The sequence below is a fragment of the Loxodonta africana genome, chromosome 21 (genome assembly GCF_030014295.1).
Source record: "Loxodonta africana isolate mLoxAfr1 chromosome 21, mLoxAfr1.hap2, whole genome shotgun sequence".
Classification (NCBI taxonomy): domain Eukaryota; kingdom Metazoa; phylum Chordata; class Mammalia; order Proboscidea; family Elephantidae; genus Loxodonta; species Loxodonta africana.
In genome coordinates this window covers 29,945,246-29,961,671 of record NC_087362.1, presented here as the reverse complement: position 1 = coordinate 29,961,671, position 16,426 = coordinate 29,945,246, and the positions used below count along the sequence as shown (strand labels likewise).

Here is a 16,426-nt window from a genome sequence, read left to right as displayed (position 1 = left end):
CCACAAATTGCTCTGACAGAGATCACAATACAGGGTCCTGGACAGAGCTGGAGAAAAATATAGAACAACATTGTTGTTGTTGTTGTTAGGTGCCTTTGAGTCGGTGCCGACTCATAACGACCCTATCTATGCACAACAGAACGAAACACTGCCCGGTCCTGAGCCATCCTTACAATTGTTGTTATGCTTGAGCTCATTGTTGCAGCCACTGTGTCAATCCACCTCACTGAGGGTCTTCCTCTTTTCTGCTGACCCTGTACTCTGCCAAGCATGATGTCCTTCTCCAGGGACTGATCCCTCCTGACAACACGTCCAAAGTATGTAAGACGCAGTCTCGCCATTCTTGCTTCTAAGGAGCGTTCTGGTTGTACTTCTAAGACAGATTTGTTTGTTCTTTTGGTAGTCCATGGTATATTCAATATTCTTCTCCACCACCACAATTCAAATGCATCAATTCTTCTTCGGTCTTCCTTATTCATTGTCCAGCTTTCACATGCATATGATGCAATTGAAAATACCATGGCTTGGGTCAGGCGCACCTTAGTCTTCAAGGTCACATCTTTGCTCTTCAACACTGCAGCAGTATATCGACAGGGAACTGCCAGAAATTCAGGCCGGTTTCAGAAGAGGACATGGAACCAGGGATATCATTGCTGATGTCAGATTGGATCCTGGTTGAAAGCAGAGAATACCAGAAGGATGTTTACCTGTGTTTTAATGACTATGCAGAGGCATTCAACTGTGTGGATCATAACAAACTATGGATAACACTGCGAAGAATGAGAATTCCAGAACACTTAATTGTGCTCATGAGGAACCGTTACATAGATCAAGAGGCAGTTGTTCGGACAGAACAAGGGGATACTGATTGGTTTAAAGTCAGGAAAGGTGTGTGTCAGGGTTGTATTCTTTCACCATTCCTATTCAATCTGTATAAAAAAGAAAAAAAAAACTAGTGCCATCATTCAATCTGTATGCTGAGCAGATAATACGAGAGGCTAGACTATATGAAGAACAGGGCATCAGGACTGGAGGAAGACATTAACAACCTGCGTTATGCAGATGACACAACCTTGCTTGCTGAAAGCGAAGAGGACTTGAAGCATTTACTAATGAAGATCAAAGACCACAGCCTTCAGTGTGGATTACACCTCAACACAAAGAAAAATCCTCACAACTGGACCAATGAGCAACATCATGATAAATGGAGAAAAGATTGAAGTTGTCAAGGATTTCATTTTACTCGGATCCGCAATCAACAGCCATGGAAGCAGCAGTCAGGAAATCAAAAGACGCATTGATTGCATTGGGTAAATCTGCTGCAAAGGACCTCTTTAAAGAACAACATTATAACTCAAAAAGAAAGACCAGACTCTCTGGCCTGACAGAGACTGGAGAAACCCCAAAGAGTATGGTCTCCGGACACCCTTTCAGCTCAGTAATGAAGTCACTCCTGAGGTTCACTCCTCAGCCAAACAAAACGAGACTGAAGAGGCACACTAACCCTGGGGCAAGGACTACAGACAGGAGGGGACAGAAAAGCTGGTAATAGGGAACCCAAGATTGAGAAGGGAGAGGGTTGACATGTCGTGGGGTTGTCAACCAATGTCATAAAACAATATGAGTACTAATTGTTTAATGAGAAACTAGTTTGTTCTGTAAACCTTTCTCTAAGGTACAATAAAGAAAAAAAAAACAACACACAGTGGCCACAACAAAGGACTGGAGGATACCAGCGATCTTGAGGATGAGCAGGACCAGGCAATGTTTTGTTTGGTTGTGCATGAGGTCGCCATGAGTTGGAGTCAACTCAATGACAACTAACAACGACTAGAAAATTTAAAATTATTTATGTGCTTCACACAACTTCCATGGGACAGGGCTGCTCTGAAGATGAACCCTCAGGACAAAGCTAGCCCTCTCCCCATCCTAGAATCCTCTGAAACCAGAGTATTCAGAGTGTTTGTGATCAAGGTCCAGTGTGCACGGATAAGAAGACCTTCCCGGTCATTTGCCTGTGGAGCAGCACTCCAACCTCTGCTTTCTTCCTGTCCTCTAATGGATCCCAAGGTTGTCTGGTGGAAGCACAGCCAACTGCAAATCGATCCTGGCTGAGACTGTGTGTTCATCGTGTATTAGCCGAGGCCATGAACGCTCCCCTGAGGGCACAGGTGAGGCTCTCTACAGGCCTGTGCCTGCCAGTCTCAGCTTCTTTACCCTCAAATGAGTACTGTGAATGGGTGACTACTTGGGGGCTTGCATTTTTTTTTCTCTAAATTTTATTTTGTTGTTGAGAATATACACAGTAAAACATATACCAAGTCACCAGTTTCTACATGTACAATTGGGACATTGATTACATTCTTCAAGTTGTGTAGCGTTTTCTGAGCTGTTCCTCCTTCATCAACATAAACTCACTATACCCTAAGGTTCCTATCTCATTTTTTGAGTTGTTATTGTCAATTTGATCCTACATATACAGCTCTAAAAAGAGCATAATGTTCAAGGCAGATAGATGTCACTAGTTAAGTGAAACTACTGTTGAGTTTTAAGATGACTTCAGGGGATATTTTTGGTTTAAGGCTTAAAGATTATCTCAGGGCAATAGTTTCAGGGGTTCGCACATCCTCTATGGTTCCAGAAAGTCTAGAGTCCATGAGAATTTTGGGGGGGGGGCTTGCTTTGAGGCTATGACAGACAAGGGATCAAATCACAGGGACAGAGCCTGCACAGCACACTTCAACAGAGGTCAGCTACTACCGTTTCGTTGAACTGCTTTGAAAACTGTAAAGCACTGCATACCCCTGGTTGCTACTGTTGCTGTAATTTTTATCGTTATTATTATAATTATTATTACATGCACATGGCAACAAGATAAAGCAGTTGAAGAGCTATTGTCATCCCTTGATACCATGTGTGTATTATTAGACTGGCAGGGAGCAGGGTGGAGGGGACAGGAACAGGGGTGGGAAGTGGTTCCGATGGGGGTTAGGGAAGGGCAGATGTGGCTTCGGCCCAAACTCGGAACCCAGAGCAACTCTAATAACGCCCTTGAGTGTGGTTAAAATAATGATGACAATGGTGGTGATGATGGCAGCGATGATGATGGTGAGGACAGTGATGGTGGTGATAATGATAATGGTGATGATGATGGTGATGGTAATGGTGTTGATGGTGGTGCTGATGATGATAACAGTGACATGATGACAACAATGATGATGACTTGCCCCATCTAGTCTCCCTGACTGAGGGCTTGGCATTGCCCTAAGCATTTAACCCATATCCCCTCATTTAGCCCTCATAAGCTCTCTCTGAGCCATGTATTATCGCTGTCACTCCTTTTATGAATAAGACTGGGGCTTGGAGAGGTGTAGCTGCCTGTGCAGTCTCACAGCCAGATTCCAGCCTGGGCTGTCTGACCTGTTGTCCTGGCCTTAACCCACACTCTTCTTCGTCATTACAAGTCCGAGGTTGCAAACCCAGACCTCAGCTCTGCTCACAGGGCTCCACCCATGCTGATGGCTTCTTGGGTCTTCCTGCCTAAGAGAGGAGCAGCCTGGGTGTGGGGTGGGGGCTTATTGTCTCTAGGAGCAGCCCTCAACCAATAAGGGATGGAGTTGGGGTATAAATACCTCAGCTCCCTAGCCTCTGAGTGAACAACTCAGAGGGTGTTCTACAGCACCTCCCAGAGGTCCCCAAAGGAGTCAAATCCCAGTTGCCCCCAGTGGTCATCTGCTCATAAATATACCTTTCACTGGCTCTCTCTTCCCTGTCTCACCTCCCACCCCCCCCCCCTTTTCCCAAGACTAGCTTCCAAATAAATGATTTGCCACCAAATCCTTATCTCAGGGTCTGCTTCTGGGGCACCCAAATGAGGACCCTCAATGGTACCTAAGTCACACAGCGGGTGGTGGCCAGGTGGGAAAGGAGTCCACATCAAAGGCGGTGGTCTCCCTGGATTTCTGATGGCCCTGGGGCCTGTTTCCCACCTTCTCACTCACACAGCACTGGGAAGGCCTGAACCCAGTGCAGCAGCCTGTGGTTCCAGGCTGGGGGGTGGGTAGGGGGCAAGAGAAACATAATGCTGGAGGAGCCTGCTCAGGCTTGGAGGCCCTAGGGGAGGCCTCCCAGCCACACCAGCTCATCAGCTTATCTGTGGAGGGCAAGGGCTTGGGCAAACAGCTGCTTCAGGAGCCAGATATTGAACAGATACTTGTGGTTAGGTCCAGCTGCCTCTTCCTCTCCAAGACCAGGTGTTTCTTTATTTTCTAAATGTGGAACAGAGAGTGAGGAGCCACCATGTTGCTGTGAGAGGAGACAGCTCTCTCCTTCCTGATGAGAGACCTTGAGCCAAACAATTTATTGCAGTTGGTCTTATGGAGAGGCTGTGCCTATAATTTTTGCTTTCATTAGAGTTCTAGAATTCCACATGCTTTTCCTCCTTAATGCATGGCAGGTTTAAATTTGGAGTGTATTCCCCTCTGACTCACAGATCACTTTCTGTTCCCTTTGAGAAAGGCCAGGTTTTCCCATCTTAATTAGAATGGGACAGAATATTACGGCTGGAAGAGACTCTAGAGTAAGGGTTGTCATGCAGAGTTGGGCGGGTTAAGCCTGCACACGGTACCTGGCAGAGGGGACCGGTGCCTGGCAGAGGGAACCAGTGGGGGCTGAAATTTGCCCAAGCTCTGCTGGCAGAGACATGTGCGATGTTTACTGACGTAGCCTGCATTTTTTTCTAAGTTTCACAAAGATGCTTTCTGGGTTAACTGTCATCTGGTCCAGGGGCTTTCAAACTTTCTTGTTCACAATCAACAGTGAGAAATACATCCCCCTCAATATTTTATTTTGAAAAATTTCAAACATATAGAAATGCTGAAAGAATTTTATAGTGAACACTCACATACATACCAACCAGACTCCATAACTAATGTTTTACTACACTTGCTTTATCGTGTATCTATATGTATACTTATCCCTCTATCCATCTTATGAAGCCCTGGTGGCACAGTGGTTAAGAGCTCGGCTGCTAACCAAAAGGTGGGCAGTTCAAATCCACCAGCTGCTCCTTGGAAATCCTATGGGGCAGTTCTACTCTGTCCTATAGGGTTGCTATGAATCAGAACTGACTCGACAGCAACGGGTTTTTTTTTTTTTTAATCCATCTTTTGATGCATCTCAAAGTGTCAGGCATGAGCACTTTTCACCCCCAAACCACATATGCATGCATGCCATTGACTAGAGTTCAATATTTGCTTACAATTTGTTTTTTAAGACAAATTTACATACAGTGAGATGCAACACATCTTAAACATACCACTCTGTAAATTTCAGTAAATTCATACATCTGTGTAATCCAAAACCCTGCAGAGATATAGACCATTTTCATCACCTAGAAAGTTCCCTCATCTTCCTTCTCAGTCAATTCCTGTTCTCAGACCCCAAAGGCAACCACTGTTTTGATTAAGAAATACATTTGACACTGTGGCCTATAGCACAAACACCAGCACAAAACTCTAACAAAACGGTAGCCTTAAAAATGCTGTCAACTCTCTACATTGATTTCTTGATCCATTAATAACTTACAGTTCACAAAACATGGATCTAGTTGCCAGCCCTCTTCTTACAACTGAGAAGGGGAGCCCCGGGTCAGTCAGTGTTCCCCCTCCCACTACATTACCCCCAACACTCTCACTCTGGAGATTATTTTGTGTCAACTGCGCCACCCCACTGAGGTTTGCGTTACTTTAAAATTTTAAATAGACACATTCCTGCTTTTTATAGAAAACTTAGAAAAGATGGAAAAATAGAAGCCTTTCCCAGCCCTCAACCCTCCCAAAGACAGCCACGTATTTCCTTCCCTTCCAGACCCCAGAGCTACACTCCAAGGACCGGCCTGACTGCATTTTTCTGGTCTGGAATGAGGGGTTCTGGCACCAGGTTCTCAAGCTTTCCAGGTAACCTAAGCTTGATGCCTATTTTTCAGAGAACAAAAGCTTTACACTCTAAGAACTAGTGTTTTTTTTCATCTCAGCCATTTTTGAAGGCCAAAATCAAACCAAACCCGCTGCCGTCGAGTCGATTCCAACTGCTGACTTTTTGGTTAGCGGCCAAGCTCTTAACTACTGCACTGCTAGGACTCCATTTTAAAGGCAGCCCTTCCTTTGTCTTTTTAAAAATAACAGCTCTATTGAGATGTAATTCACATACCATGAAGTTTACCCTTTTAGAGTGTAGACTCACTGGTTTTAGTATTCAGAGTTCTCGGTGGTGGTAGTATTCACTTGTGCCCTGGTCACCACTAATTCCAGAACATCCCATCACTCGGAAAGGCAGCTCTTTTTTTAAATTTTTATTGTGCTTTAAGTGAAAGTTTATAAATCAAGTCAGTCTCTCATACGAAAATTTATATACACCTTGCTATATACTCCTAGTTGCTCTTCACCTAATGAGACAGCACACTCCTCTCCACCCTCTATTTTCGTGTCCATTCAGCTAGCTCCTGACCCCTTCTGCCTTCTCATCTCGCCTCCAGACAGGAGGTGCCCACATAGTCTCATGTGTCTACTTGATCCAAGAAGCTGATTCTTCACCAGAATCATTTTCTATCCCATTGTCCAGTCCAATCCCTGTCTGATGAGTTGGCTTTGGAAATGGTTCCTGTCTTGGGCTAACAGAAGGTCTGGGGTCCTTCTAGCCTCAGTCAGACCATTAAGTCTGGTCTTTTTATGAGAATTTGAGGTTTGCATCCCACTGCTCTCCTGCTACATCAGGGGTTCTCTGTTGTGTTCCCTGTCAGGGTAGTCATTAGTTGTAGCTGGGCACCATCTAGTTCTTCTGGTCTCAGGCTGATGTGTCTCTGGTTTATGTAGCCCTTTCTGTCTCTTGGGCTCATGATTACCTTATGTCTTTGGTGTTCTTCATCCTCCTTTGCTCCAGGTGGGTTGAGACCAATTGATGCATCTTAGATGGCCACTTGCTAGCATTTAAGACCCCAGACGCCACTCTCCAAAGTGGGATGCAGAATGTTTTCTTAACAGATTTTATTAAGGGCAGCTTTTTGAGGAGCATTTCCTGGCTGGTTCAGATACCGGCCCCCCCCACTCCTCAGCTGTTGACGTGGAAGTTACCCCAGCCCTCTGCCTCAATTTATCCCTACAATGAGGCGGCCCACGTCGTTGTAAATTGTTAAGGATGACTGAGGAAGACCACGGGGAGCGACCAAGGAACAGCCCTCCCCTCGCAGTGCACGTGGGCTGCCCGGGTCCCTGCGGCCCTCCTTGTGGTCCCTGCACCTGACGGGGTCCTTACACTTGTCCCCAGAGTTCCCGCACCCCATGGGGTCCCTGCACCCCACCGATCCGCTCGGGTCAGTGCGCAGCTCTCCCTGCCCCGTCTGAAGCTGCGCGCCTCGGGAATGTGGCTCGTACCACCGAGGAGCTGAACGATAATTGCACAAGTTTTACTTTTAAATTGAACTGTAAACACCGGACAGTGTACGTTATTTCCCTGCTCAGCGAGCCTCAGAGTTTTGGTAGGACTGCATTTCACTCTGACAAGCTAGCGTCCAATGGAGGTGTACTGTAAAATGCATAATACACACCGCGATTGGAAGAGTGCACAAAAGCGGAATGTGGAGGTCTCGTTAAGATCTTTAACGCGACCAACCCCTAGACCGGGCACCGACCCGGCGGTGCCGCCAGAGCTCCCCGCGCCTCAGCAGTGTGCTGCGATGCGCATGCGTCCGGGGGCGTCCATGCTCGTCCCACACCTCCGTCTCACGCCCGAAAAGTTGAGTCTACGGCGGGGCGGGGCCTGGGCGGGGCCTAGCGCCGGCTCGAAAAGCGCGCGCAGAGCAGCGCGAAAAACCACTTCCGCCCGGATCCTGGCCTAGTCTGCCATGGCGCAGCGCCGCGTCACCGACTTCTTCGCGCGCCGTCGCAGGGGTCCCCCAGCCTGTCTGCCGCGGGCCAAACAGGCCCTGCGCACCCCGAGCCCTGCGAAGCCGGCGCCCGGCTTTCCGGCCCCCGCTCTGAGTGACCCGCCTGGTGGCAGCCGCAAGCGCGCCCGCCCCGCCGCCGACCCCGCGCGCGATGAGCCCGCGCCGCCCGCGCGCAGGAGGCTGCGGCTGGCACCGCCGCCCGCCCCGGAGCCGGCCGACCCGGTGGGAGGGGAAGGAGGAGAAACTGAGGCCCGGGCAGGAGGGGGCAGACCGAGGGGGAGGGGGACCCTGAGGCCCGAGCAGGACAAGCAGGGGATGGGGGACTGAGACCGAGTCGGGGGGGACTGAGACCGAGTGGGAGGGGACAAATTGGGGTGGGGAGCATGAAGGGGAAACAGGCTGGGCTGAGGCAACCGACAGTGGAAGGGGCATGGAAGGGAAACTGAGGCCGTCAGGAGGAAACAGATGAGAAATGGGGAGGGGGACTGAGGCCTGGGTGGAAACGGACGGGGGTCAGTGGGGACTGCAGAGAGGGTCAGGGTTGTGGCTTTGACTGAAGTGGGCTGAAAGAAGCCATGGGTGCATTGGAGCTGGGAGGGCCTGAGGATGCTGGCAGGTTGCAAGTCTGGGCTAGGGGTCAGCCCTGGATAACAGACCAGCTGGTTGCCCATGCCTTTCCCAATTGGTTTTAGCAGAGAGCAGGTGTTTTTGGGCCAAGTGGCGTTGATTCACAGGACTGCCCTGGGATCCTAGTGACCTGAGGCTTCATGGGGGCTCCATTCCTGAAGAGTGGTGTGCCCGGGGTCTTGACACTTGCTCACTGTGGGTCCTTCCCCACCCAGGTCCCCAGCCCCAGCTCCTCTGTAGCCTCTGGCTCTCCAGCCCACTCTCCTCTGAGTAAGAAGATAAAGAAGGCCACCATCCCAGCAGGCCAGCTGCCCTGCCTGGCAGCCCAGGGGGACAAGGTGAGGACGATGGGTGAGGGCAGAGCTGGCAAGAGGTAGGGTGATCACTGGGCTGATGTGCCCTCTGTCCTAGATCTCCAGGAAGGACACCGTCTCTGAGCTTCAGGCCTGCCTGCAGCGGGCACGGGAGCTGGGTGCACGAGTCCAGGCGCTGAGGGCCCATGCCCAGGAGGAAGATGCTGAGAAGTCTGCCATGCCAGAGCCTGAGAGGGGTCCAGTGGAGCCATGGTGAGCTTGGTGGGGCTGAGGGAGTAGCCATATATGGGCTGGGGCAGGGGGCCCAGTCTTCCTACCAGGGCAGGCACAGTCAGTGCGGCCTGACTCCTACACCCACCTTCCAACTCTGTCTCCGCTACCCACCTACCTCCTGTAAAGAGGCAAGATAACCTTTGCTTTACTGTGTGTGTACATTTCAGATACCGTCAGTGGGTGTTCATTGAGCATCTGTGTGAATTGTCATGTTTTTGTCCCCCCAAGGCCTGTTATCCTTGTTCCATTTTTAGACAGGAAACTGAGGCTAGGGAGGATCAGGAGCCTGCTGGAGCCACGGGGTAGCAGAGCTGGGTTTGAAACCGGGTTTCCCCTTCTTTCTCCCTTATACTGCTCATAACTAGGAGACGGGTGCAAGGGCTTTGTAAACTATAGAGTACAGTTTGTCCATGCGAGTGGTTTTCAAGCCCTAGCTCCTGGCAGTGTCCCAGGCCACCATGCCTGCTGCTGAGCGCTGGGGGTGTGTCGGTAAGTGCCTCTGACCAGGTCCTTCCCTCACAGTGGCGAGAAGGTGCCCGCCTACCAGCGCTTCCATGTCCTTGCCCAGCCTGGCATCCCAGGCCTGGCCCTGCCCTACAAGTACCAGATGCTGGCTGAGATGTTTCGCAGCATGGACACTGTTGTGGGCATGCTATACAACCGCGCCGAGGCTGTGACTTTCGCTAAGGTCAAGCAGGGTGTCCAGGACATGATGCGTAGGTGAGCAGCCTGCGGGGGCCTTGCCTGGCCCAGCCCTGGGCTCTGAAGGGTGCATTGCCCAGTTCTTTCTGACCCTCATACCCTCACCCTAAAGGCGCTTTGAGGAGCGCAACGTGGGCCAGATCAAAACCGTGTATCCTGCTTCCTATCGCTTCCGCCAGGAGCGCAACATTCCCACATTCAAGGATGGCATCAAGCGGTCGGACTATCAGCTCACCATTGAGCCGCTGCTGGACCAGGGTGAGTGCCGGGCCCACAGGGGTCTGGGAGAGGGACCTTGGAATCTTGGTTTCCCCATGACATCAAATGGGAGGCCTGGCACACAAAGGCCTCAGCTCCCAGTCTCTGGCTTCTAGCCCTGGGGCCTGGTCTGTGCTGGGCAGCCGTGGTTAACTCAGGTCTGGACTCTTCCGCAGAGGCCAGCGGGGTGGCCCCCCAGCTCACGGCATCTCGGCTCTTGCAGCGGCGGCACATCTTCAGCCAGAACCTGGTGGCTCGGGTCAAGGAACATCACAAGGTAAGTGAGGGTGGGCCAAGGCCCTGGGTCAGGTAGGCCTGGTCCTTGGTCGGCTCTGCTCTGGCTCTGCTTTATCGTCCACGCCAGCTTCGCTGCCCACACATGAGTGGCCAGTTTCTGGATCGGTCCCTGGTGCCCCAGGAGGCCAGTCTGCCCCCAAGTTAGGCCCCAGGGTGCCTCTGCCTTCTCGGCACCTGGGGCGCCAGAGTACTGGACCCTGAGGGGTTACCCATCTGGGCCTCCATTCTCCCACTCCTCCACAGGCCTTCCTGGCCACCCTAGATCCTCCCATGGAGGTGCCTGAGGACCAGCTGACCCGCTGGCACCCACGCTTCAATGTGGATGAGGTGCCTGACATCGAGCCGGCAGAGCTGCCACGGCCACCCCCTACAGAAAAGCTGGCCACTGCCCAGGAGGTGTTGGCCCGAGCCCGAAGCTTAATGTCACCCAGGGTGAGGCTGGGACCCTGGGGGTGGTTCGAGAGCTTGGGTGGGCCCCAGGCTGGTGCCCCAGGAAGGCCAACCTGCCCCCACGTGGTGGGTGGTACTTGATTCGTCCACGGCCCACGGAGCTCAGGCTGCCATTGCCCACTAGATTCACTCTCAGTCCTCAGTCGACAAGGACAGGTGGCCAACATGCTAGGGGTAAATGGGGGCCTGGAAATAAACACAGGGCTCCCAGGCAAGGGGCTGGGAGTGTGGGCTCCTTGTGACCTCTTCCCCATCGCTCCCTCAGATGGAGAAGGCCTTGAGTGACCTGGCTTTGCGTACAGCCAAGCCCAGCAGCCCCGGGTCCCCCTGCCCAGTCCTGCCAGCCAACCCGCCTGCCACCCCCAGCGCCCTAAAGGGGGTGTCTCAGGCCCTGCTGGAACGGGTGAGTTGTACCAATCCTGGTGGGTGGGGGTGGGGGTGGGGTGGGGGGCTGCCCACTGACCTGCCCTTGTGCTCACCCAGATCCGGGTCAAGGAGGCACAGAAGCAGCTGGCACAGATGACACGGCGCCCAGAGCAGGAGCAGCGGCTGCGGCGGCTTGAGCGGCTGCCCGAGCTGGCCCGTGTGCTGCGTGGCATCTTCGTGTCTGAGCGGAAACCGGCACTCACCATGGAGGTGGCCTGTGCCAGGATGGTGGGCAGCTACCACACCCCCATGAGCCCTGGTACGTGCAGGCACTCTGTGACTGGGAGGGAGGAGTGTGAAGGTGGCTGGCCTCTGTGCAGAACCACCACGGCCCAGGAAAGGCCTGCTGGACGCACTGCGACATCACAGGTCTACACACAGGCACAGGGATCAGCTGAGGTCACAGAGCGGGCCAGCAGAGTCCATCCCTGTGGCCCCTGGCCCAGATCATGCTCACATGTGTTCTCCACAGGGGATATGGAGCAACACCTGCAGCTGCTCGCTGAGCTGCTGCCTGACTGGCTCAGCCTGCACCACATCCGCACTGACACCTACCTCAAGCTGGACAAGGCTGCCGACCTTGCGGGCCTCACTGTGAGACTGGCCCGACTGGCCCGCACCGAGGAGGGGCTGTGAGCCACGTGCTGATGCCTGGACACAGCTGGGTCTGTTTTTTATTTTCCTTTCCTAATGTGATGTATTTTTTCTCCCTTCTTCAGAATTCCTTGTGGGGGGCAGGGGATGAGGAGGGTGCTCCGAGCTAATTGGCCCAGGGTCTCCTGCCAGCTACGTGGTGGGTCTGCCTCATGACTTGTGTACAGCCTGTTGACATTAAACTGGTTTCTGTTGGTGGCTGTGTCTGCTGTTGTTGGGGCGGGTCCCGGCATCATTGGTGGTTGTTGTGGGCAGTGGGACGGGGGGTAAGGGCAGCTCTGTGGCCAGCACAGGTTCAGAGAGTGTGGCAAACAAAATCCCAGACACACTCCTGTTCTCATCCTGGGACCCGGGAATGTGTGATCTTATGTGGCAGCAGGGACTTTGTAGATGGAAGATGACCCTGGATTATCTGGGTGGGCTCAATGCGATCACAGGGGGCCTTAGAAGAAGGAGGCAGGAGAGGGAGAGAATTTGAAGATGCTATACTTGTGGCTCTGAAGATATAGGAGGCTGGCTCAGGAATGCAGGTGGCTGGCCTCTAGAAGCTGAAAAAGGCAAGGAAACATTCTCTCCTAGGGCCTCCAACACCTTGGTGGTAGGACTTCTAACCTCCAGAACTGAAGATGATAAATTTGTGTTATTTAAACCACCAAGTTTGTGGTAGTTTAAGAGGAGCAACGGGACTCACTGCACTTACTCTCTCCTGACTGACTTTACACAGCTCCCATTATCTGGAGCCTCAATGGCACCCACAAAACAGACCCTGCAGCTCCTCCTGCTGGGCTCTCATGGAAAGGGAGGGCCAGGATCCTTAGTAACAGGGAACTTGTGCTGAGCAGTCTAGTGCTGGCCACTCTCAGAGGTCTGAGTCACAGAAGAGGGTGACTGAGGCAGGGGTGAGGAGACACGGTGGGATCTGGAGCCTGGTACTGAGCTTTCAGGCTCTAGGGAGTGCATCTCCACATCCCCAAATCTAGATCCTGTCCTGGGTAAGGATGACAGCAGCTGGTATTTGTAACAAAATTGTTTATTCTCATTTTGCTGTGTATATAGATGGACCAGCTGTGGCCTGGGCTGGGCTCTGCCACCAGGGCATGGGCTCCAGGCCTCAACACTGCTGGAACCCACAGGAAGGGCCTGCACCCACAGGGAGAGTCACTGGGCCACTGAAATGATAAAAAAAAGTCACTGCAGCTGCCCAGGCCACACTTTCTGTTCTGAGTTGGAAATGCTGGGTATTGGGGCTTCCCTTCCGGGTCACTCATACTGCAGGAGAGAGAAGAAAGGCACGGTGCCCAGCTTCTCCCGCCCCTTAAGTGAGGTCAGCTCCACCAGGCTCACGCACTCCAGCACCTCGGCCCGCAGCTGGCCCAGCAGCTCACAGGCTGCCTGCATGGTTCCTGTGGGATGGAGGGTGGGTTAGGGCACCCCAGCTCCTGGGCTCCCATTAGCATCCAAGATCTGGCTGTAGAGTCCTGGGGCCCCACCTCACTCTGTATGGGAAAGCACACATCCCCACCACCACCAGCACCCCGGTGCCAGGCTGGCCCCTTACCACCCGTGGCCAGCAGATCGTCCACTATGACCACCCTCTGGCCAGGCTCCAGGGCGTCCCTCTGAATCTCCAGTTCAGCCTGTGAAGGAAGGCAGCGCAATGGTCCTCACCAACTTGTGCCCGGCCCAGGCCTACCCTTGATTCCTGGCCAGCTGAGCAGCCCGACCTTGAGAGTCCCCATGTCTGCTCCAACCACCATGTCCCCACTTGACTTAGGGTGCAGCTTGGGTTCCCCAAGCAAAGGGTTCGCTGTGCCTGAGCCCCAGGTACAGCCGCCCTCCCTCTCACCTTCCCATACTCCAGCGCATATGAGGCAGACAGAGTGGGACCTGGCAGCTTTCCACGCTTCCGAATGAGCACACAGCCCAGGCCAAGTTCCTGGGCCAGGGAGGGGCCGAACAGGAAGCCACGAGAGTCAAGGCCTGGGATGAGAGCTGGGGAGTTGGGTGGCAGCCACATGGCACTGCAGCATGGGGGACCCTTGGGGCCAGCACTGGACGGGGACAAAGAGCCACCTATTCCAAGTGGTCCCTGGCCTTGCTGGCTCCAGTTGGAGATGGCTGCCATCTGTCCACATAGCCTATGTCTGCTGAGCATCCCCTATGTGCAGGGACTGCTTGGACCCAGAGGTCAAGGGTACAGCCAGGGACCAGGTCAGGCCCACATGGCTGCCCATTGGCTGAGACATTGGGCAAGTCACCTGGTCTCCCTGCAAAACTCATGGTACCTGCCCCCCCCCCACCCCCCGGCTGGTTGTGATGTGAGAGATACTCAGCACAGGGCCGGCATGGGGGTATATGCATGAAGACAGCCCCTTGTCCTCTAGATGCAGTGTCTGGCCAGGGGCTTCTCATCAAGAAGGAGACACAGCCAACAGGCCCAGCTGCTCCACATGGTGACAGGACACGCAGCACAGAAGGGAGGCTCCACTCAGCCCAGAGGTATGGCCAGGGGCAGGAGGTGTCTTCAGGAGATGGCCAAGTGAGGGAGGACTGCCTAGCCATGCCCCCAAGCAAGAGCTGGTGCTCTCCTGGGGTGGCAGGGCCACCAAAAAAGTCTGCAGCAGGGGTGGCAGGGCCTGCCTAGCTGCACCTGCCCCGTGGGGGTGGGTCCCCTCCCCTCACAGAGAGACAAACCCAACAGGGACCCCTGGTCCTTTTCCCTCTTGCCTCCTCCCTGGGCTCTTCCTGTGACCTCTGATGTGCTTCTCTACTGATGTCCTGGCACCTGGCAAATGACCTGGTACACAGTAGGTGTTCAATGCATGCTTGTAAAGAGGGAATGGAGAAAACAATCTCGGCCGGTGGATTCAGTTCACACCCTCCAGGGACAAACCCTTGGGCACCTGCCTCCGGGCCTGAGCAGGAACTTGGGTGGGGTGGGGGGGCTAGCTCCTTGGGCTCCGTGTGCTCCAGGGGCAGTAGCCCTTCTGAGCAGTGGGAGGGGAGACCCATCTTACAACCACATGAAAGGTCACCACCAAGCCTGGAGTGAACTCAGGCCAGCTCCCCTTAAGGCCCCCAAGCCCTCCCCTAGCAGAGATCGGAGCATGTGCCCTGCTCCTGGAGAAGAAAAATTCACGGCCCCATACTGACACCCCGAAAACTCCCACCCAGGACACCTGGTGCGCAGTAGGGGCTCGGTGATGGTGAGGCCTGGGTAGGCAGGGCTGGTCATGAGACTCCTGGAGGGCAGTTCAGCCACCTGCACGGGGAAGCCCAGGAGGGAGGCCGGGCCAGCCAGAGTTACCCTCCGGCACGCAGAAACCAGCGGGGCCTGGGGCCCAGACACGGCTCCTGACGGTCACTCGCCCACGGACGGAAACACTGCTCCCCGCTTGCCTGCGATGTAGTCGATCTTGCCGCCATGAGTCTTCTTCAGGTGACTGGCCAGGAGGGTGATGGACGCGCGGAAGGAGTCGGGGTCCTTCAAGAGGGGCGAGATATCCCTGGGCACAGAGGCGGGCCTGGTGAGCCGGGCAGCAGGTCCGCAACGGGAGAGCGGAGCCTTACCCTTCCCAGCCGGCCCCCATTCTACGGAGCGTGAAACCGAGGCGCACGGGGGTGCGATGTCTTCCCCAAGCCACACAGGCCGGCAGGACCTGGCCGAGCCTGGCACTCGGGGCGAACTGAGCGGGCGCTAGCTCCGCCAGCAGTTCTGCATCAGGCTGAACGGCGGCTCCAGCGCACGGGTCCGGGGGGCGCAGGCGGCCGCGCCCAGTGTCCGGGATCTGTCCGTCCGTCCGTCCGCGCGGCCCCACGTGGCCCGGCCCTCCCAGCCCGCTCCCGCACCTGAAAAGCACGCCCGGGACGGGGAAGTCCGGGAAGGTGCGGATCCCCCGCTCCACCAGCTGCAGCTCGGAGTCCGCCATTGCCGGTGCGGGCCTGGGTCGATGTCCGAGGGAACGCGGTCCCAACTCGCGGCTCCGCGCATGCGCGGTGCGGGACGTGATGGACGTGGCGCCTGGGCGGGGCGTGGCTAGACTCGGCGGAACGCGACGGGCGGGGCGACTGCGCGGGGTGGAGCTGTAAGGGTGTTGCAAGGGCTCCAGGCGCCACCGCCTCTCCAGCACTACCGTATTTCTTCGGATCTAAGGTGTTACCGATTTTAAGACGAACCCGCCATTAGTATTATACTACTGGAAAGACGCGGGGACACGCTGTCCGGCGCGGCGTCAGGGACATCCAAGAGTGACTAATGCGCGAGGGCCGTCGGTGAATAAGATCTCTGCACAAGGGAAGCCCCGCCTGCCCGAACGCGGAGGGTGAATTTTTGGCTTTGGCGGTTTTGACCGGGGCGGGGGTTGGGGGGTCGTACCTGTCAGGTCCTCTATCTGTGTTTTCTCTGGGGGGACCCGGATTATCCGGGAATGTCGGGAGTAGCCCTGGGTGGTCCGGTGGCGTACTCTCTCTCTGGCCTCCTGGC

At 54.4% G+C, this 16,426-nt stretch overlaps 2 protein-coding genes across 2 annotated transcripts; one reads left to right on the top strand and one right to left on the bottom strand.

Moving 5' to 3' along the window:
• Positions 1–7,873: 7,873 nt before the first annotated feature.
• CDT1 (chromatin licensing and DNA replication factor 1) lies at positions 7,874–12,138 on the top strand. The gene is made up of 10 exons (XM_023558067.2): positions 7,874–8,164; positions 8,785–8,907; positions 8,981–9,135; positions 9,679–9,876; positions 9,971–10,116; positions 10,293–10,393; positions 10,657–10,845; positions 11,129–11,266; positions 11,347–11,548; positions 11,762–12,138. The coding sequence occupies exons 1-10, from the start codon at positions 7,901–7,903 to the stop codon at positions 11,923–11,925; spliced, it is 1,680 nt and encodes a 559-aa protein (XP_023413835.2). The 5' UTR covers positions 7,874–7,900; the 3' UTR covers positions 11,926–12,138.
• APRT (adenine phosphoribosyltransferase) lies at positions 12,135–15,926 on the bottom strand. The gene is made up of 5 exons (XM_003418054.4): positions 15,793–15,926; positions 15,343–15,449; positions 13,790–13,923; positions 13,502–13,580; positions 12,135–13,346 (listed from the first exon to the last, which is right to left on the bottom strand). Exons 1-5 carry the CDS (start codon positions 15,870–15,872, stop codon positions 13,204–13,206), a joined length of 543 nt encoding a protein of 180 aa, XP_003418102.1. The 5' UTR covers positions 15,873–15,926; the 3' UTR covers positions 12,135–13,203.
• Positions 15,927–16,426: the final 500 nt, after the last annotated feature.